The 16,330-nt window shown below is 47.1% G+C and overlaps 1 protein-coding gene across 1 annotated transcript; it reads right to left on the bottom strand.

Annotated features, from left to right (window-relative positions):
• Positions 1 to 1,359: 1,359 nt before the first annotated feature.
• Positions 1,360 to 16,215, bottom strand: abcg8 (ATP-binding cassette, sub-family G (WHITE), member 8). Its single transcript, XM_007896846.2, has 13 exons — positions 15,944 to 16,215; positions 15,652 to 15,756; positions 14,857 to 15,013; positions 13,477 to 13,715; positions 11,372 to 11,504; positions 10,066 to 10,335; positions 8,711 to 8,876; positions 7,899 to 7,991; positions 6,082 to 6,281; positions 4,552 to 4,628; positions 3,904 to 4,171; positions 2,208 to 2,335; positions 1,360 to 1,567 (listed from the first exon to the last, which is right to left on the bottom strand). Exons 1-13 carry the CDS (start codon positions 16,019 to 16,021, stop codon positions 1,430 to 1,432), a joined length of 2,052 nt encoding a protein of 683 aa, XP_007895037.2. The 5' UTR covers positions 16,022 to 16,215; the 3' UTR covers positions 1,360 to 1,429.
• Between the last annotated feature and the right edge of the window lie 115 nt (positions 16,216 to 16,330).

Below are 16,330 nucleotides of genomic sequence, written 5' to 3'. Positions count from 1 at the left end.
AACAGGCACCTTCCACGGCAACGACTCGTTGCATTTACTTAGCGCCGTCGACGTAAAATAAATGTCTCAAAGAGCTTTGCCGAATGAGATTGATTCGAACTCAATTCGCAAGAGGAGGGTTTTGAGACGGGCCTTAAAGGGGAGAGAGAGCGAGAAGAAGGGACTGTGGGATGGAGTTCCAAAGGGTGGAATTACCAGCACTGCACTGGTATCAGCCGAGACCCTCGAACACACAAATTGAGGTTGATTCGAAATGACGTGAATATTGTCACATTGGGCCAAACAACTGCAGTAAATCAGTTTGCTGCAACATCCCATGGAACAGCAATCAGACAAGAAGCCAACTAATTTGAATTTTTATTAATAATAATAATAATAACAATATTCCTTGCATCTGAGGATGAGAGGGAAAATATAAGACAGGGAAAAGTCCATGTTTATTTAAAATAGGGGTTGGGGTGGTGGTGTTAGGGGAATTATACCTCAATATTCCCTGGAATCACAAATCAGATGGAATCTGAATTAATGACACAGCCAAAAAAAAAAACGAGATGACGATGATCCAGAAATAAATAACAAACATATTCTTGTATTCGATATCCAACGATGGAGGCAGCCTCTTGTGCAAAAGTATTATTTGCTCTCCCTTTCTCTCTCTGATAGGAACCGTAATGAGACTCGACAGCTCCCTGGGAAGTGGGTAAAAAGCTGAGCCGTGCAATATGATCCTCTGGCTTGTTCGGGCCGTGGGACAGATGTGCGAAGGGATACGTCAGTCAGTCAGTCAGAGGCACAGCTTGCGAGCCCAGGAACATCTACCGTAATCACCCGATATCATCGAAACATCTCAAAAGGTGCTGACTGTGTATTTGCGGACAACGGAGCAGCCAATTTGCACACAGCAAATGCCCACAGACAGCCACGGAGTGGGGGTCCCCATTAATTAATCGGGAGGTGTTACTGGCCGGGCCGCCGGGGGAAACTCCCTTCTTTTTTTCAAATAGCGTCATAGGATTTTTGACGTCCACCTGAATCAACGGATGGAACCGCGCTTCAAACCCTCGGCTTAATGTCTCAGCCAGAAGACACCGCCTTCTGGAACGTCAGCCTGGACTGTGAGCTCAAGTCCTAACAGGGGCTTACGAGCTTCTGACTCAGAGGTAAGAGTGTTACCGACTGAGCCAAGGTGAGCACCTTAGACTAGCATCCAAATTAGGGAGGGGAGGCAACACTTTTATCTGTCCATCTAAAGGTTCCTCCTCTGATCGGACGGGGGAGGTAGTGGTGGGGGGGGGTGGGAGGGGAAACCTGCCTGTCTGTCCGCCCCCACCACCCACCCCCTCCATCCCCCCCCCCGGCCTGGAATGGTTCCAGACACCAGTCCTTTGAAGTTTGGGACACAACAAGATGGATGTTTCCAGGTGATGTCTCACCAGTCCTGCCTTGACTTCTGCTTGATGAACCTCAGCGACAAGTAATACAGAATCAGGAAAGCGATGCAGATGGCAGACAGGATCAAGTAGCACAAGTACAGTGGCTCCTCATCCATATCTAACCCCGTCAATATCTAACAAAGCATTTGAAGAGAACAATCATTAGTTGGTTCTAACTAGAAGATTGTGAGATACCACAATCTCACCCACACCACACAGTAAACATCTCACTGTAACGCCGATGTACCATAATAATAATATAATAACACGTTATAGCAAGCCAGAATTTATCTACCTTCTGTAGGAGGGAAAGATCTCTTTTGTTGATGGCACATCAATATATGTAACAGTAATTTAACTTTCCATGGGTCCACATATGATTATACCACAAGCCTTGGTTTCAAAAACGAATCGCTCAATCCACGACTGTTTGTGGGACACCTCTGTGCGCAATTGGCTGCCGCGTTTCGCCCCCAATATATACAGTCAATTCACGTTACAGTATATTCTGTGAAGCGCTTTGAGACGTCTCGAAGACGTGATAAGGCGCTGTATCGAATGCGAGGACTATCACTTTATTACCAAGATCTCACCTACACTATAAACGAATTGTCCCGCTGACACCATTTGCTAAATGTCTCGCTGTAAGACTCTCTGATACACTGTGTTACATGCTCTATAAGCCAAAGAGCACATATTACATGCCCTTTCCATGCAAAAAACTGTGACAGACTAGGATATTCTGACTCCAGGATGGCTTTGACGTTGACTTACATCCATGCCTGTGATCGGTAAGGTTAGGTTTCCCATTGATATGGAATAGATAGAACCCACAAACTGAATTTGCAGCAGACCTTCAAAACCCCACCGCAGGAAGGAAATGTGTGAGAACCAGGTAGCAACTGTGGACAGAGAGAGAGAGAGAGACAGCTTTATTAGTCTTCAAGTCAACATGTCTTTCAAAAGTACCGCTTACCAGCTCCCACCCCTTTCCTAAAAGAAGACCTTCGAACAAAAAGAAATGGAATTGTGTCTCTATAACGTTGATAATATTGAACCACCTCAAAGGGTTTTAAAGTAATTGCTGTCAAGTGTTGTGACTGTGCCATTTGTAGGCAATTGTGACGGCATTTTACACGCGCACACATGGGTACATTGGCAGTGTTACACATGCGCACACAAGCATCCAATGATTTGGTCACTCACTCCACGGCTGTTTGTGGGGACGCCGCTGTGCGCAATTGGCTGCCGCGTTTCGCCCGCAAAATATGCGGGTTAGTCACTTTACAGTATATCCTGTGAAGGGCTTTGAGACGTCTCGAAGATGTGATAAGGCCTTATATCAAATGCAAGTATCATTATTACGACTATTGTTATTACTATTACTGTCACTAGTATTATGTGAGTGTTCACAGGTTTGTCAATGCACAAAAATACATACTTCAAATTTTTTCAAACAATACCCTCATGAAGCAGCAAAATTAAATTGTGTGTGTGTGAGAGAGAGAGAGAGAGAGAGAAAGAGAGAGAGGGGAGTGCGGGAGTGGGGGGAGATCTCTGGATGTGTAAGACAATTTGTCGATGAAGGAAAGCATCACATCACTTTGACAAACGACATTATTATTTGCTGTATTGACTATTTATTCCTGCTGTGTATTTTTTTTGGGTTTGTTTGGACAAGACTGCCGCCCAGTGCCAGCTCTCAGGAATTTCAGGGCAGTTTTGCGCCAAGACCCAAATTCCTCCTGGTTCCAGCCGATTTCGGGTCATAAAACGTCAGATTGCGTGGACTTGTGGAAGGACAGTCAAATTCGGCAGCTTCCAAGTTCAGACGGGAATTTGGGGCTTTTCCGCAAATCAAGCTCAACCGTAAATTTTAAGACAAAAACAAGTGTTTTCGGGCTGAGACTGGGTGGAATGTTTGGCTGGGCTCAAGGAATATTGGAGAATAACTCACATCAGGGGGAGGATTAATTCTGCTGCTTGCAGGGAATTGGTTGGTGTTTGGCTAAGTTCCAACTTGCTCCATCGGCCCCAACGTTTGTCAGAATCTGTCCCTGCGCCGTTAGGAATGTCCGTTTATACCGTCGTGTTTAGGAAACGCAATGTAAGTTGCTTTAGCCCCTGAGACCGTCGGGGGGCAGAGATCGTTGCCTTCGATCTGCGCTTGGAAATTGGAATCGAGAAGCTCTTAACACCCCAAGATTAAGGCAGCCCCTTGTCCTACGTAGCACCGCTCTGCGTCACGTGCCTCATTCCCTTCGCCAGGGTCTCTCGGCTGCGCCTGGTCGACAACGCCTGGTCAGCGCCTCGGCTCAGTCGAGATTTGACGCTGCAGCTCAGGACCGGGGTGAGATGTTAAGCCGAGGTCATCTCTGCTCCGAAGACCTCCCCCACACCCCCACCACCCTCCCGGGAGTCTGTGGCCGTTTCCGGTGGCCGAGCCGGAGCAGGGGTTTTTTTTTTTTACCTGTCCACATGTTCTCCAGGCTGATAACGAAGCCTCCCGTCAGGTAGAAGGTTGTGAAGAATGCGTTCCCAAAGAACGACGAGAGCTGCAGAGTGGGCAGCATCGCCGCAACCCACAGAGCCATGGCTCGGCTGCAGTACACCACCAGCCAGAGCATCAGGAAGTTCAGGAGGAAGGGGCCCGACTCGGGCCGCAGCGCCGACAGCCAGTAGATGGGCACTCCGTAGACGATCACAAACACGCAGTGCTCCGGAAGTTCTCCCAACAGCTGCGGGAGATACAGCACGACATCGACGCAACGTTACACGTGGAGCGAGAGCTTTTTGTGCCGTTACCTCCGCTTTCTACACGTCCCCCGTGCCCTCCGCTGCCAGTGCTTTCACCCACTTACACCCTGAAACTCTCTCTGCCACCATCCCTCCCTTCTCGCCCATGTTTTTGACCCCCGTTTCTGCCTCTTGCTTTAAGGTCGCAAACTTATTTTTGGTGGGGGGGGTGGTGTTGGGGGGTGGGAGGGGGTGGGGGATGTTGGGGGTGGGAATCGACTGGTTAAATGTGCCAAGTGTTTTTTTCTCGCTCCAATACACGCTCGTACGTCCCTCGCTTTCATTTTTATTTGTTTCACGTGAATTAAACGATGACTGTTACCTTCGCGAAAAAGTACGTAGTGACCGAATACAACCCGTCTTCCAATTCATGGTAAAGCATTGCTCTTTCCGAGTGACCTACGAAAAGATAGTTCTTCTGAATAATAATAATAACAATAATAATCCTTGCATTTGATACGGCGCCTTATCACGTCTTCGAGACGCCTCAAAGCGCTTCGCAGAATACTCTGTAAAGTGAATTGACTGTACGTTTCGTGGCCGAAACGGGGCAAATAATGCGACATGATTGAAACCGACCCCAACCCCCATAGGCAGAGACGGCTGAATTTTACTTTACGTTCAGTCTTCCCGAACCTACAGCAATTCAAATGGAACATCCCGGTGGTGTTGCAAATTGGCTTTCCCTCTTGTGACTCCTGAATAACAATTTTCCGACTGTGCGCCATCAGTTCCCCTGAGCTCTCTAATAATGATGCGTTTAAGCGACTTTCAGTAGCTCAGTGGGTAAATACAGGGCAGTGGTTAGTCCTACACGCTGCGAGAGTCACCGGTTCCATCGCTGATCTGTGCTGCGGACTCGGTGGTGCTAGGGAAGGGGGCTACAATTAGTCGACATGCCCTAGGCTGGGGGGCTTGAGGGAAAGAGGATATCCGTCATGATTCCTGCTGCTGATCGCTATCCAGTGACAATTATTATTAATATTATTTTGATTTATATTTTGAAGGGATTATTACCCCCGGAAAAGCGATCCACCAATCGACTAACAACCGGGTTCCTACTTACTGCCTCTCAAGACCTTTCTCTTTGACCGAGCCTTCAGCTCCCCTCTCGACTCTCTACCCCCTCCTCGCTCCCTCCCTCTCCTCACCCTGACCCAACTGTCCAGCCCCTTGGGACGTCCTCCCGACGTGAAAGGCGCTCTATAAATGGAATCTTGTTGTTAAACAGAGGCGTGTGGAGTAAGGAAACTTGCGCAATGTTTTGCCTCCCCGCCCGGGAATCGAACCCAGGTCCTCTCGCTTGCGAGGCGAGTGCTCTAATCACTGCGCTGCAGGACTCCACAGCCCAGTGATAAACAGCAGCATGTGCACAATTCAGAGCATCCTATTCAGGTAAGACGCTGATGGAAAGCACGTGGAACACACGAGCAGTCCCAGAGATGAAACAAAAATAAATAATAATCCTTGCATTTGATATAGCGCCTGATCACGTCTTCGAGACGTCTCAAAGCGCTTCGAGGAAAATACTGTAAAGTGAATCGACTGTGTACCTGTTGGCTAAACGCGGCAAGAACCTCGCAGGAAATGGAACAGATATAAAAGTGTAAAAAAGGTTTCAAAAAATCTACTCGACCAGGTTGCCTGGGAATCCTGAGAAGGATTTAAGATCATTAGGGAACGAAATAGATTTATTGAATGAATTTTTTGGCAAGTTAGAGGGTAGGTCAGACAGACCAATGTCTCCTCCTGCCTAAAACTGTTATATGTTTTATATATATATATAAAATTATTGTTGTGCGTTACTCTACAAGCAGGTGTCAAACTTATTTTTTAAGTGAAAGCAACTTACACTTCGCGATAACATCTAGAACGACTGCAAACGGGGTCAAAGCTCCGATCATGTACAACAGGGCTACTGTGTCCTGCAGAGATAACTCCTTGCCGCCCTGGCCATAGTATAAAAATCCGATGAGCATCGACATCAAGAACGCTTCCAAGCCGTGGATGATCAAGGTGGGCAGGTCTCTGTAGTCATTAGACACCTGACGCCTGGCACAAAACAAGAACTAATCATTCAGATACAAAACCCCAACCTGGTAGCACACATGCACACACACACGCATGCACGCACGCACGCACGCACACACATCATGCATTCACACAAGCACACATCATGCATTCACACAACACACACACACACGCGCACACATCACGCATTCACACACACACACGGGCACACACACGTACACACGCATCATGAATTCACACACGCACACACCAGCACACGCGCCCATAACATACGTGCTCACACATACACTTGGAAGGCGGAGACGAAGAATGTGTCCGCCCTCTCTATTGTCCTGTGTTTCTCTGTCCTGTCCAGACAAACGTGGGCTATATTTGATCTACCGACAGTTTAGTCACTGACGTAGGTCTCCTGATCGCTCCTGTCCTCTGTTTGGCTGTGGAATGAAAGGTGCGTGGATTGGGAGGGTGGGGGCAGGGTGGGAGAGGAAATAAAAACAAATTTGCAGAAGAAGTACTTGGGAAGAAACAAATAAAACAGCTGAAAATCGCTTAAAAACCCGACAGTGCGGTGATAGAGCCAACCTGAAGTCTGCCCAGACTGTGCCAATGAGAGATTGTGCACGTGTCTCGCGTCTTACCCATTTTTACAACAACGTGCCACTTGCAGGGGGGGTGCAGAGCGAGTGGACTCCCCAACACCACCCCACATAAGCCCAATCGTGTCTTATAACAGCCAGTCGTGGAGTGACGTTGGGCAAAAGGCTTTGGAATAGATCACCGGAGCTATCTCGCAGAGGTGGAGCGTGTGACACTGGGAGGCGGAGAGAGGAAATTGGTAATAATAATCCTTGCATTTGATAGAGCGCCTTATCATGTCTTCGAGACGTCTCAAAGCCCTTCACGGAATATGCTGTAAAGCGAATGGGCCGTATATTTTGTGGGCGAAAGGCGGCAGCCAGTTGCGCACAGCAGGGTCCACACAAACAGTCGTGGATTGAGTGACCAAATTGTTATTTTTTTTAAAAGAGATTATTACCGCCAGAAAAGCGATCCGCCAATCAACTGACGACCGGGTTCCAGTTTACTGCTACGTAAGCAGAGGTGTGAGGAGTAAGCAAACTTGCCCAATGTTTTGACCTACCGGGGAATCGAACCCAGGTCCTCTCGCTTGCGAGGCAAGTGCTCTAACCACTGAGCTACAGGACTCCCTTGGTAATAGTAATAATATAATAATAATAATCCTTGCATGGAGGACATCCCAAAGCGCTTCACAGAACACACTGTAAAGTGAATTGACTGTATATTTGTGGGCGAACGCAGCAGCCAATTGCGCACAGCAATGTCCCACAAACAGTCGTAGATTGAAAGTGACCAATTTATTATTGTTTTTGGTATTGGAGGGATTATTATTAGGCTCTGTGTGGAGTAAGGAAACTTGCCCAAGGTTTCGCCCTCTGCCTGGAATTGAACTCAGGTCTCTCACTTGCAAAGCGAGTGCTCTAACCACTGAGCCACAGGACTCCACAATTATATTATCTTAACACCAAACAAAATGTGATTTTTCACTCCTGACAATTTATTTCAGTAAAATACAGTACGATAATAATCCGAGGACAAGTTATACAAATAAAACCTTACCTCAGCAGCATTGTGAACTGCCTCAAAGATCCAGGTAGTTGATCCCTGGTATCTGACTTCATTTCAATAATCTCCTCGAAAGTTGAAACAGTGCTGAAACGTTAACACGTGATGTTGAAAGATACGGATGTTAAGCCGCCGGTTTATATACAGTTATTGTGGAATCACTGCTTGTTACAGCACAGAATTAGGCTGTCCAGTCCAGTAAGTCTGCGATGCTGTACTTTCCCATCACCGGAGCCACCTCATCCCATCTTACTCTCCCGCTCACTCTTACAGTTGGGATAACATCTAAAGCAACTGCAAGCAACAGCGTCACCCGTATCTTGGATAGATAATTTGTCGCCATCTTGGCCTCAAGACCCTACTCTTCAACCATGCCATCGGCCACCCCGCCTTCCCCTCCCCTCCCCTCCCTTCTCCACACCCCACCCCTCACCCCGACCCCAGCTCGGGTCTGAAATGTTGTACTCTATCCAGCGCCTTGGGACGTCCTCCCGACGTGAAAGGCGCTATACAAATGTAATCTTGTTGTTGTAGTCCAAAAATTCCAATCCACACAGACATTACGAATGCCTCTAATACATGGATTCGTCTGCTAAGTTATGAGAAACCTAACGTCTAGGCTCATAAAGACTTTGACTGCTCTTTCAAATCATCTCTTCCCCTATCTCCTACCTTGTCTCTGTAAAGCGCGTTGAACTAAGTGAAAGGCGCTATTATAAGTGCAGGTTGTTTTTGTATCAGAGCAATCCTGAGAGGATCTCGTGGAGATCAAAGCTCTACAAGAAAGTCTCATCGGGTTGCATTACCTCCTTTCGCTGACTGTATTTGAAAGGCTGTTACAGTCATTAGGCTTCCAAACGTAGTCATCGAGGTCTTTGACTTTTTCCCAAAATGTGGAGGCAAGGGAGCTGGCTTTTTCCTGGGTCTTTGCTTCCTGCTCTTTGGAACGCCTGTCGATGCTTGTTAAATCAACTGTAAAGGGGTAACGGGTCAGAGGAAAGGAGGGTCAATATTATCTTGCCATAAAGTACCAACGGTCTGAGTTTTGGGTTGTTGCAGAAACAGAACACTTTCAGCTAAAATTGCACTGCAATATTAATCATTCTTCTACCTATTTGCTGTGTTGCACATACATATATCTAATATACCTACTCATTAAAAAACTAATAATTCGGTCACTCAATCCACGACTGTTTGTGGGGACGCTGCTGTGCGCAATTGGCTGCCGGGTTTCACCCACAAATATACAGTCAATTCACTTTACAGTATATTCTGTGAAGAGCTTTGAGACGTCTCGAAGACGTGATAAGGCGCTATATCAAATGCAAGGATTATTATTATTATTATTATTATTATCCGAAATAGTAACCTGCTTTTGGGGTTGTGGATGCCTTGCCTTTCTGAGTTATGGACTGCTAAGCGATCCATTTCCAGTACACGTTCTCGACAGGCAGTGAGCTAATTTCAGGGAGGAAAGAAATTACGATTTTACAGCGCCGTGGAACAGCTGAGTAATTAATGCAGAGCTGCAGGCAAACAGGCCCTGTGCTTTAACGTCTCATTTGAAAGACAACAACTCTGTCAACAGAGACAACGACAGCGTCAGTCAGAAGCTCAGATATTTGACGCGGGTCTTGAACCTGCGACTCTTTGACCCGACCTGAGCCGAGCTGCCACTTTAATAATAATAATAATAATAATCCTTGCATTTGACATAGCGACTTATCACGTCTTCGAGACGTCTCACAGAATATACTGTAAAGTGACTAAACTGCGTACTTTGTGGGCAAAACGTGACATGCAGCTGCGCATAGCGGCATCCCACAAACAGTCGTGGATTGAGTGACCAAATTACTATTATTATTATTTCTTACATTTTTTTTAAGGGATTATTAACCCCGGAAAAGCGATCCGCCAATCGATTAACAACCGGGTTCCTACTTACTGTTGAGTAAACAGAGACGTGTGGAGTAAGGAAACTCGCCCAACATTTTGTCCTGCTGGGAATTGAACCCAGATCCTCTCGTTTTGCCAGGCGAGTGCTCTAACCACTGAGCTGCAGGACTTGTAACCTTTAACGTGTCTGCTAACATCTGGCAGGACATTTCAGACGCTGGTTAGAGAGATAACGTAAGCTCCCAGTCGTGTTTTTAATTCTCACCATAGAAATCACAAGGATTGCAGTACCGAGGACATGGGCACCCTATCGATGTGAAATAGGAGACCATGTCCTTAGCTGCTCCACAGTAGGTTGTTAACCCTGAGGAAAGCAGAACCACCAGGTCAAATAAGTGGAAGATGTCTGAGCGGGGCTGATGGAGAGACATCAGGACCAAACGGTTGCCTCTGGCCAGTCTCGAGAGAGTCATCACCAAATTGTGAGCCGTAAAACTGTCAAGTCCAGAGGTGGGCTCGTCGAGTATTAGAATTCCTGGAAGAAAAAAAAAGGAAACCACGTCACACGATCAAAAGCGAGCTGGCTAAAGGCATCATCATAATAATAATAATAATAATAATAATAATCCTCGCATTTAATATAGGGCTTTATCATGTCTTCGAGACGTCTCAAAGCGCTTCACAGAATATACTGTAAAGTGTAATTAACTGTATAGTTTGTGGGTGAGATACTGTCACAATGATGGATGCCAGCGGCTCAATTGGTAAACGCACTGCCCGGAGTGAAACATAACCCACCCGGACCCCGAATATCTCAGTCGATACCAGAGGCGGCAAGTGAAAATATTCTTGCGTGTGGGTGGGAGCGTGACCCTCGTACCCTCGTAAGGTTATCAAGGGATACGGGGCAAGGGCGAGTAATTGGAGTCGAGGTGCAGATCAGCCATGATGTTATAGAATGGCGGAACAGGCTCGAGGGGCTGAATGGCCTCCTCCTGTTGGTATGTTCCAATGTACAGCCTGACTTCGCTGTGCTGAAAACTGCAGAGTGTGTTGGGGGTCCCAGCACAGGATCTAACGCCCGCTCACCTAACTCCTTGACTGCTACTCTCGCTTTACTCCACGTGCCGTTACTCGCTGTGGAGAGCAGCGTAACTTTCTGGCCCCGACATCCTATTAGCCAAAACGGATCTAAGAATAGCCTATCGTTAAAATGGAGTGAGCTGATCAGAGGCAGATCAATAGTTGGGGAATTATGCAATGATATGGAGAGCCAATGACATGATAAGGCCCCTTATCAAACGCAAGTATTATTATTATCATTATTAACACTCCAGAAAGACTTTGAGACATCCTCATGACGTGAAAGGTGCTACACGGACCGTAATGATTATCATTGTTAACCATTCCCCAGCATGAGCCATTGGATCAGAAGAGGAGGCAGGGGAGAACATTGTTCAGATGGTGGTGGGGTGGAAGGGAGGTAGAGAGGAGGGGGAAGAGGGAAGTGACGGGCAGGGGGGGAGGGGGTTAAGGATTTGGGGTTATTAATATGTTTGCGGGGTACTTACCGGGATTCCAGAGTAGCTGCACTGCAATGCTCACCCGACGTCGCTCACCTCCGGACACTCCTCGGATTACGTTGTTGCCAATTCTGGTGTCAGCGCATTGTCTCAGTCGGAGTTCTGCGATCACGTCCTCTATCTGAAAGAAGAAGAACAACAACATCCAGTTGTAAGGTATTTATGGTATCAACTGCGCGTCGGGAGGACGCTCCAAGGCGCTGGACAGTCAGAGTTTCGGACCCGAGCTGGGGGTCTGGATCGGGGAGGGTGGAGGGCGGGGGGGGGGGGGAAGGAGGGAGATCGAAAGCACGGGCAAAAAGGAGGGTCTTGAGATGGGTCTGGAAGGAGGCGAGGCAGGGGGTGAGGCGGAGGGACTGCGGGATGGAGTTCCAGAGGGTGCGGGCAGAGTGGCAGATGGCCCGCCCGCCAATAGTGGGGTGAGTGAGGCGGGGGATGTGAAGCAGGCCGGAGACCGCTGAGCGGAGGGAGCGGGCAGGTTGGTTGGGGGTTAAGAGGTCGCAGAGGTAGTGGGGAGCAAGGCCATGGAGGGCTCGCCCAGCTCCGGGCGATGTTGCGGATAGTGATGCCAGCGCCTGAGGTGTGGTGGTGCTGACGGGAGTCAATCAGGAGAGCCTCGGTCTTGTTGACGTTCATCTGAAGAAAGTTAGGTCTCATCCAGGACGTGGTGTCTGACCGACATTCAGTCAGGACAGCAGTGGTCCTGGAGTCCAGGATGGAGGCAGAGAGGTACAGTTGGGTGTCATCCACATACAAGTGGAAGTTGACCCCATGTCTGCGGATGATGTCACCAAGAGGGAGCATATAGATATGTTACGTGTGCTTGTGTGTGAATGTCCTGTGTATCCATATCTGTTGTACAGTCTGTTATCTGGGTTCAGATTCCTGCCCCACCCAAGTTTACACGAAACCCTCAAATGCATTGGATGCTCATCTGATTGTTGTTTATGGGACTTTGCTGCAAAACATTAGGCACATAGAAACAGGAAGAGGCCATTCAGTCCGTTTTGCCTACAGGATACAGTCAATTCACCTTACATTATATTCTGTGAAGCGCTTTGAGATGTCTCGAAGATGTGATAAGGAGCTATATCAAATGCAATGATTATTATTATTATTATTATTATTGAGTCTATTCCATTGCCAAGTTTGCATCTATCGCAACTTTCACTTAATGTCTCATCAATTTCAACCTGTGAAGTGCTTTTGAGACATTTACTTCACGCGAACAGTGTTGTTCTATAAATGCAAATGCCCACTATTCCTGTGCCGTTACCGAGTCTCAAATAATAATATTTATTTCACGATTTTAAACGGTCGGCTACGTAAAACTATGCCACACGCTTGTGGAGTCCTGTAGCTCAGTGGTTAGAGCACTCGCTTTGCAAGTAAGAGACCTGAGTTCAATTCCAGGCAGAGGGCAAAACCTTGGGCAAGTTTCCTTACTCCACACAGAGCCTAATAATAATCCCTCCAAAACAAAAACAATAATAAATTGGTGACTTTCAATCCACGACTGTTTGTGGGACATTGCTGTGCGCTATTGGCTGCCGCGTTCGCCCACAAATATACAGTCAATTCACTTTACAGTGTGTTCTGTGAAGCACTTTGGGACGTCCTCCCGACGTGAAAAGCGCTATATCAAATGGAAGGATTATATTAATATTATTATTATTATTATTATTATTATTATTATGCTCTGAGCTAAAGCAATGCTTAGACTAGATTTCTCTTCTTCTTCAGGCTCACACAACCCTTGGAACAAGACGTTATGAAGCAACGCAGTGCTAAGCGCTCTGGGACGTTACCTTGCACGAGGGGGATGAGGGTGTAGGCTATATAAATGCAAGTTGTTGTTGTTCGTGCCAGTCCTACTCCCAGGAAGCTGGCCAGTCAGTGCCGGTAATTGGGTGGTTTCCAGTATAAGTCCGCAATGTACCTACGTTGTCACAGGGTCAGCCTGTAACTGTAGATTGACGTGGAACAGAATCTAAAGAGGAGCAGACGTCTGTCTGGCTGCAGTTAGGTTTCTCCTCAGCTTCAGGCTCGCGCCAACCCCCGGCACGGCAGGGAAACAGCTCAATGCCACTTACCCTCTTGTTCCTCTGTTTAGCGGAGAAGTCTTTCGGGAGGCGCAGGCTTGCGATGAACGCCAGCGTCTCTTTGACGGTGAGGTTTGGTAGCAGCCTATCGTCCTGCCGCACGTGGGCAATGCACTTTTTAACCAGTTGTCGGTTGGTTGGCACTCCATTGATCAATACTTTCCCGGATTTAATTCTTCCTCCTTCATCTCTGCAGGTGATGATGTCCAGCAGTGAGGTCTTCCCACTTCCTACGTACAGAGAACGTACATAAAAGCACGTTCGTATATAGAAGTGTCGGGGTGGTGGGGCGGGGGGAGAGAGACACACACACACACATCAGGCCAGGCTCTCAGGACAAGAGTTAATTATAGATTTCAAAGCAAAAATAACAATCAAACAGCTTGCCCTTTAAAATAATTCTGGGTACGGGATTTTGGGGGTAAAATAATTCCGGGTGAGGGATCTTTGGGGTAAAATAATTCTGGGTGAGAGATTTGGGGGTAAAATAATTCTGGGTAAGGCTTGGCTGTGCCAAACATGGGAGAGTAGTTGCCTACTCTTTCTGTCTGGGTTAACACATGAGGAACGACCACTCAGGCTGGTGAGGGGGTTGGTGCCAGAATAGCCATAGCCTGACCTGATCAGTAACAGCAATGACTACCTGGAAACATAGACCTCGATGTCGATGTAACCGCACCACCACCCCCCCACCCCAAAAAAAAAACCCCGCAGGAAAGGTATTGAGTGTCTAAGGGATATCATTCGTCCCACGAGCTTTCCTAATTTAGACTCCCAACCCAAATGTTCCTGACACTGTTGTGACCGTTGTAAAGCTTTTGTGCAGTTCCCCCATTCAACGGTACACTGACATCCCATTACATCTCAGTGGTCGGAGACGACAACACAATTGTGTATTATCAGCCTGAACAACACTCTTGTCTTTTTGTTAAATCACTTCCTCATTCAAACCCCCACGCGACTGTACACAAATAGGCTGCTCCATTGGCCTGTAGATGCACAGTCACTACACCTAATAGTGAATTCCCTGGACAGCGCTTTAAGAAACGTCTTGATGTTATAGGCGTGATGTCAAGTTCAAGGATTCATTTGTTATGACAGTAGGGCGCAGTCGAAGAGGCCCGACCTGAAGATGGGGAAGGAAGGGGCAAGGCGGAGGGATGGAGGAAGAGCGTGCCAGAGTTTCGGTGGCCGAAAGCTCGGCCACTTGCGGTGGAACCGAGGGCATGAGGGACATGCCCCATGACTTAACAGCAAATAGACTAACCACAATTCAGATGGTTGTGTGTGGGTGTGGGAGGGGGGAGGGCGAAAGCAGTGGGTCGGGAGCGAGGGGGAACGAGAGTAATATCTTGTGCGAACAACTCTTACCAGAACTCCCTATCATGGCTAACATCTGCCCACTTCTGACACTAAGGTTCAAGCTTTTCAGAGCTGTCACCTGTCCATCGGTACCGGAGTTCCACTCCCACGGCATTTTTAGCTCCGCCAGCTTCTCATACCAGGGAATCTGTGCTTCTGTGTTGACCTGCATTTGGGCAAAGTGAGGGAGACACGGACTAAAGAACTCCCCAATGAAAATTCTTAAAGCGCGCTCGGTCTTGCGGAAATGTTAACGCTATCTTCATTGATCACCACTGAACAGGGCACTACAGTCACTTGATAATCAAACCAAAATAGTCTCGGGAGATAGATATTACGGGCTGATACACTAACAGAAATCCTGCTGCTTGCAAAACAGCTCAACTTTTATACAAAATATTTCGCCCACACAATGCACAGTGAACCCACTTTACAGCGTGTTCTGTGAAGCGCTTTGAGACGTTGGAACCACGTGATAAGGGGCTGCATCAAATGCAAGGATTATTATTAACCATTTAACAATCCGACATTGCTACGAATTGTTATATTCAGTTTCCAAATCGCAAATAATAAAAGAAGACAGGATGATCGTATAAATAAATAAACAATAATAATAATTGGGTCACTTCAATCCACGACTGTTTGTGGGTCACTTCTGTGCGCAACTGACTGATGTGTTTCACTCACAAAATATGCAGTCAATTCAATTTACAGTATATTCTGCGAAGCGCTTTGAGGCGTCTCGAAGACGTGATAAGGTGCTATATCAAGTGCAAGGATTATTATTGTTAGCACTGTATTTACCTGGTAGTTGAGGTCCCTCACTTGGATGAGGTTGGGTTGGCCACTGTAAGTGAAGTAGAGACTATTTTCTTCTTCTAAGGTACAGAATACATTATCCGGGTCAGTCTGCAAGACATAAAAAAAAAAAATCCAAACCTGGAAACATCTGAAACACATTTAAAACAACGCTGCTAAAAAGAAAAACAAATTCTAAAAGGTCTAAAAATCTTAAAAGAATTTTGTTTCAACTCGAGGAGACGCAGTGGTCGAAGACCTGAAATAATAAAAGACCGTGTAAGAGGAAAGCACTCACCGTCGGCTGTGGGTCAGCCTCCAAGGATTGACACACGGTGTTCACGAACAGGCTTGAAGATCTGCAGGTTTCTTCCATGGTTAGCAAAGTTTCAGTGAAGCTCAGCTTTAGTCAAAACAGCCACAAACAGTGCGAATACCCACATTTGATCCACGGGTAAATAAATCAGCATATGTTGCCTGGGGAGTTTGATCTTTACCCATTGCCTGCTTGGCACTTGGAGCCTGTGCGTGCGCGCGTGTGTGTGTGTGTGTGTGTGTGTGTGTAGTGGGTGTGCAAGAGGCGGAAATTGCAGGTGCTCGCTGAACAGCGTTGGACTTAAGACTGACTGCCATCGCCTCCAGTGACCGTTTCCACAGGGTCACTCATTGTGTAACTAACTCACTG

This window comes from Callorhinchus milii, unplaced genomic scaffold (genome assembly GCF_018977255.1).
Source record: "Callorhinchus milii isolate IMCB2004 unplaced genomic scaffold, IMCB_Cmil_1.0 Scaffold3, whole genome shotgun sequence".
NCBI classification, from domain to species: Eukaryota; Metazoa; Chordata; class Chondrichthyes; order Chimaeriformes; family Callorhinchidae; genus Callorhinchus; species Callorhinchus milii.
This window is presented reverse-complemented; position numbering and strand designations above follow the sequence as displayed.